This window comes from Porites lutea, chromosome 7, assembly GCF_958299795.1.
Source record: "Porites lutea chromosome 7, jaPorLute2.1, whole genome shotgun sequence".
Taxonomy (NCBI): domain Eukaryota; kingdom Metazoa; phylum Cnidaria; class Anthozoa; order Scleractinia; family Poritidae; genus Porites; species Porites lutea.
The window spans coordinates 15,203,754-15,208,804 of record NC_133207.1 but is presented as its reverse complement, the minus strand read 5'-3'; the positions used below and the strand labels follow the sequence as shown (position 1 = coordinate 15,208,804).

The 5,051-nt window shown below is 40.1% G+C and overlaps 1 protein-coding gene across 1 annotated transcript in view; it reads right to left on the bottom strand.

Annotated features, from left to right (window-relative positions):
• Nucleotides 1–56: 56 nt before the first annotated feature.
• Nucleotides 57–5,051, bottom strand: part of LOC140942796 (putative ATP-dependent RNA helicase DHX57) — a gene marked incomplete in the record, with an annotated part of 56,935 nt that continues 51,940 nt past the window's right edge. Inside the window, 3 exon segments of the mRNA XM_073391802.1 lie at nt 57–624; nt 2,505–2,648; nt 3,616–3,705. Coding sequence (XP_073247903.1) covers nt 481–624; nt 2,505–2,648; nt 3,616–3,705 — 378 coding nt within the window.

Here is a 5,051-nt window from a genome sequence, read left to right as displayed (position 1 = left end):
CTCATATTTACCTAAATTTTTAATTTTAATTTTTGTTACAAGTGTGTACCCCCGTCTTTAAAACTCACCATTAGGGGTCACAATTTCTTTATACTTTAACCACCTAATTTGCTGTCTAGCCTACGTAGCAGGCATATTCGAAAATACGGGGAGCGGCCAATAACCATGCGGTCGAGGGAGGCCACGCGCGTGTCCTCCTTTCTTGCACACACCACAAACTTGTGAATCCGATTAAGTCTCAGCTTATCTCATTTGACCAGCAGTCGTTACAGAAAAAGGCTTTGGATGATCCGTAGCATTTGTAAAGTCATGATTTATCATGGCATGCCTTAATTTGTAATCTTACCACAGGTACTGTACAGTACCCCTATCTCGATCAATGCATTTCTTTTCCTGGCTTTAGACCACCACATTGGTTCATCAACTTTCCGAGGACAGTAATTGCAAATTGTAAAACAGCCTTACTCCTCTGCTTTGTTATCATTGACTAGTAATCAGCTGTACAATGGTGTTGATAATCCTGCTTCCTCGAGCGCAGTTCGCGAGATCAAAGCTGGGGTTCTCTATTTTGTTTTCTAGTAATCGGTCCAGCTCTGCCCTTAAATCTCGCACTAGTGTAGCGACCTACAGTCAAACAGAAGTCATTGTTTAGTATTTTATTCACTAACTCCTAAGTGAATGTTTTAGAGAACTTTTTACCGTTTCATTCAGACTCAAAATTAAATGTAAAACAAACAGAATATACAAGCATACAAACAGCAGCACAGGAGACTACTGCTTAATGGTTCTCACTCGACCGTCTAGATATAAGAATTTCACCCACAAACGCAAAGGTTAGAACCACCTTGTGCAGCCTAATATACGTTACCATAGGAAAGTACTGCTCAGTAGCTTTAATTTGGATGGTCACACTTTGGGATTTCACCGACAGAGTCAAACGTTGCCCGAGCCACATTGTACAGCATAATAAACAGTACCAAAGGAAAGTACTGCTCAGTACCTTTCATTTGAATGGTTACACGTTAAGGATTTCAGCCACTCCAATTTTCATGCCTAAAGAAGTTTGAGTCAAGAGGAGGATATGTTCTTTACAGCGCCATTCCCTCCCTCCTCCTTCTCGATGACAATACTACCGGCACTTGGCAGCGTATTGGCTGGCTAGAAGTTGTTTACTTATTCCCTTATTTAAGGGAGAGGGTAAACAGTAAAAACCCGCGACTGAGAACAGAACCTGTAAGGCTAAAATTTGCTATTTAGTCCCCCTCTATACAAGAACCTGTTCAGCCTAAAATTTGAAACAGCTTCTTATTTTCTAAAATCTACAACAACACAAATTTCTACACTTGGGTAAATAAGATAAGCCAACATTCAGAATCCTCTTTGGAGACACGCATATTTTACATAGAGAATAAGCTGAATATACTGAATGTATTTTGATTTCTTCAGAAAATAAGAACCTGTTCAGGAAGCTACTATACCCAGCCTAAATTTGTGCTAATTACCATTTATGTAAGAAATGTTTTAGGTTAGTTTGGGAAAGTGCAGGTTCTTAGTCGCTGGGTTTTATTGTATCTGCATCACTCTTTACTAAATTGCTGTTAGTATTTGGAGTTGTACACGAAGACTGTTATTAATTCTTTTCAAAAGTTGATTGCTAAATAGATATCCTCTTGATTTTCGCTCAACTAAGGCAGTTATTTTCATTTACGATTTCAATTCAGTATTTGTAAGCTGATGGCGACGTGAATAAATCAGGTGTCGGTATTGGCATATTTTGGCCTGCAAAGAGTAGCGCTAACACTAAAAATAATTCTAAAGGTGAATTTACTTCAGTTTTTGTTCGTTTATATATTTCCATGAGTGGGTGTTAACCAAACTTGGATATGCAAAGGCTGAGTTTCCAATTATCACTAGACTATCTGCAAGTAATATTGCACTTCGGCCACGTGAGTTTGGGGGAGTGTTGCGTGACGAACTAACTAGGAAAGTGTTCTTTGGTTTGACGATCACACCATGGGATGAAGTCCTATCACGATTAAGCCCCGTGCAAACGGACGCAAGATTGTTGGCCAACAACTCCCAACATTGTTGGATGTTACATGTTGCGTCCTTTTGCTCACCCTGTTGCATGTTGTTGGGAGTTGTTGCGCAAAGTTTGAAACCGGTCAAACTTTTAGCTATGTGCAAACGGACGCAACAACTCCCAACATTGTTGGCACTTAGAACAATTTATCTTCACGTCGCAAATGTACTCGTTGGGGGGAGAGGCTTCAGGGGCAAGTATTGCAGGGCTAATTCTCTGGGCGGTTACCGCGTGCCGATCGTTAAAAAAAAAACAAACAAACAAAAAAAAAAAACAAGTGGGAGTAACGCCCCACAGTTGGCTGTTTTAACACGGAAAAAGTTATATCACCTTACAGGTGATTCTTCGCACACTGTATTGGGTTTGAGAAAACGACAAATCTTTAATTAAAATCAGAATACTATTTCATAGAATTACTCACCTTGAGAGAAGATGCGGAAAAGCGAATCCACCCATCATCAATGGAAATTACAAACACACCCTTTTCTAAGTTCACCGACAAATTATCCCCACAGAAGAGAAGCAACGAATACACAGACACCATACTGCAGTCCCGGACGTAAACCTGTTCAAAAAAATCATGTACGAGATGTTAAAGTTGCAAAGATTTACTATAACCGTGAAAGCTTATAAATGAGTGGCTTTTTTCACAAATCGAGAGCTTCTGTTTAACCAGGTTTCCTTTGCGTTGTGCCGTCAAACGTGGCATTTTTAAACCTTGCACCTTGTTCGTTTTTTTAACTCGAGACATGACCAGACAGCAACATGAATAATTGCACGCTCAAAAGGTTTTGCAACTCGGTGAGTAAATAGGTTTACTATTTAAAATATTTCTCTGTCTCTGGTTGGTTCAAATGCCCCGCTAATTCTTCATAACCAGCTCCACAGGGCTTCTCGGTTCCGACTTTTTCTGCACTAGCTCAGTCGTTTTGGTTGAAAATTCACCATTTTCACATAGACCATAATACACCTTGTTTACCCCTCCCCCCCCCCTCCAACCAAAACAAATAGCATAAACATTGTTTCCAATTTCTCCTGGGTATTACAGTCGTTCCGAGAGAAATCGAAGGCAATGGTTGTGCAAAATTTTGTGGGGTAAACAAGGTGTATTATGGTCTATGCAAAAATAGAGAGTGGCCGAAAATTCACACGTATTGCGAAGAGCGAAAAGCAAAAGATCTGTTGATAAAAAAGTATAGCAAGAACAGCGGCGTTGTGTCGGAAAAAGGTAACTGAAACTGATTTCTACTCTCTGCAGTAATTAATCCAGCTATCAAACTGCGATTGATTAAACTATGCACTCCACCTGAGACTGAGTACCTTCTGTAAACACGGTTATTGTTTGATAACCAGTCGGAGCTATTATTGGTTACTAGTTGTCCATGGCAACTATTAACCAATCATAATTTGCCGATTTACAAACAATCCCAGGAATCCTTCCGCCGAAAGCTGGTGTTTGGAGTCGCAAGTTTTACGAAACGCTTTCTAGCAGAATGAACGGAAATGAAAACTAAGAGGAAAGATATGCTTACTTTGGACGTCTTGACCTTCTCGTGATAAACAAGAAATGGGCTGTCAAAACTGTTCACTTGAAAATTTACCGACTTGGGGTGAATGAACACCTGAGGGAAAAAAAAAAGTTTAATCAGGTGAACAAACCACACTCGTTAACGTCCAAAGTTTCACGGCAAAGTCTATACCTGTTTTCAGACTGAAACCGCGTAAAAACCATACCCTTTGGGGCAACACATACATGTACCTATTTGATGGCTTATAGAAGGAAATAACACCCCCCCCCCTCCCCCACCCACTTGAGCCAGAGAGAGGGCTTTTAACTCTTGGTCGTTTTGGATCCATATGGATCCATGCTTATTTTCGTTCTTCCACCACCCCAAACTCACAGCCAAACTAAGCAGCAAAATGAGCAAAGATAGATCTCTTCTTGGGTACCTCATTTATCAAATTTGGACCAATCAAAAAACAAGCAACATTTGGAGAAAAAATCATTCCCGATTTCGGGAAAATTCCCCTGAGACCTTTATTATTCAGGTTGAAGAGGACTATTCTATGCGAAAGAAAGACGATAAAGTGGGCATCAAAACTGGCTGAAAAAATAAAGGCAATGGGAAAAAAGGGACGACTAGCAGGATCTTCGTCCACGTCTTTTTTGTTGTTGTTGTTTGTTTCCTTTTTTTTCGGTTTATTTGATGATCATTAAGGGATCGAGTTGAATTTTTACACAGACTCGTTCCCAGTTAAAGCGATGAAAAACTGGGAAAAGTAGTCGCGAGGGATGCTGGGAAGGAAGACAGAGCGAATTCGTCAATTTTGTCTGAGGAAGGACTAGGACTGAGTCTGCTGTATTTGTCATTTTAGCATGCATTTGATTGCTCTTAATGCTCCTAATAGTTAATCCAACCCAGTCCCTCCTTCAGGGTTCTGTTCGTTAGTGTTACTCTCAATTGAGCCCTTATCACTTTAACGCATTCTCAGTGAACATAAGGGTCACATTCAGAACATCCTGGCATATTTTAGAAATGTAACTTGGGGAAAATGTTTGACATGAAATGCGCATAGTAGCTACGAGCGAGTATTCTTCATATTGAGCCGCTGTAAACTTGTGTCAGCAGCCCAACGGGCTCCCTCAGTTCTCATAAGGGAAATGTGCAAGGCAAGACTTCCCCGAGGCTTCTTGCATTGGTATAAAACGTTTGCGTCAATACATGTAAAAATTTTGAGGAAAACGTTCTAGTTAAGAGACAGTAAACAGAAGTTCTATTCTTAGCGACGATTTTTTAGTTTCGGAAAGGATATTTCTCATTCCACCACAGCAAAAGCTTGACAGAAACCTCTCCTGAGGTTCTTGTTTGAACAGTGTAAAAATTCTTTGAACGTCTTTTGACTGTGGTTGAGGAGTTCACATGAAGATTAATTTTCTTTTTGTTTACCGTTTTTTAGGTTCCATTTG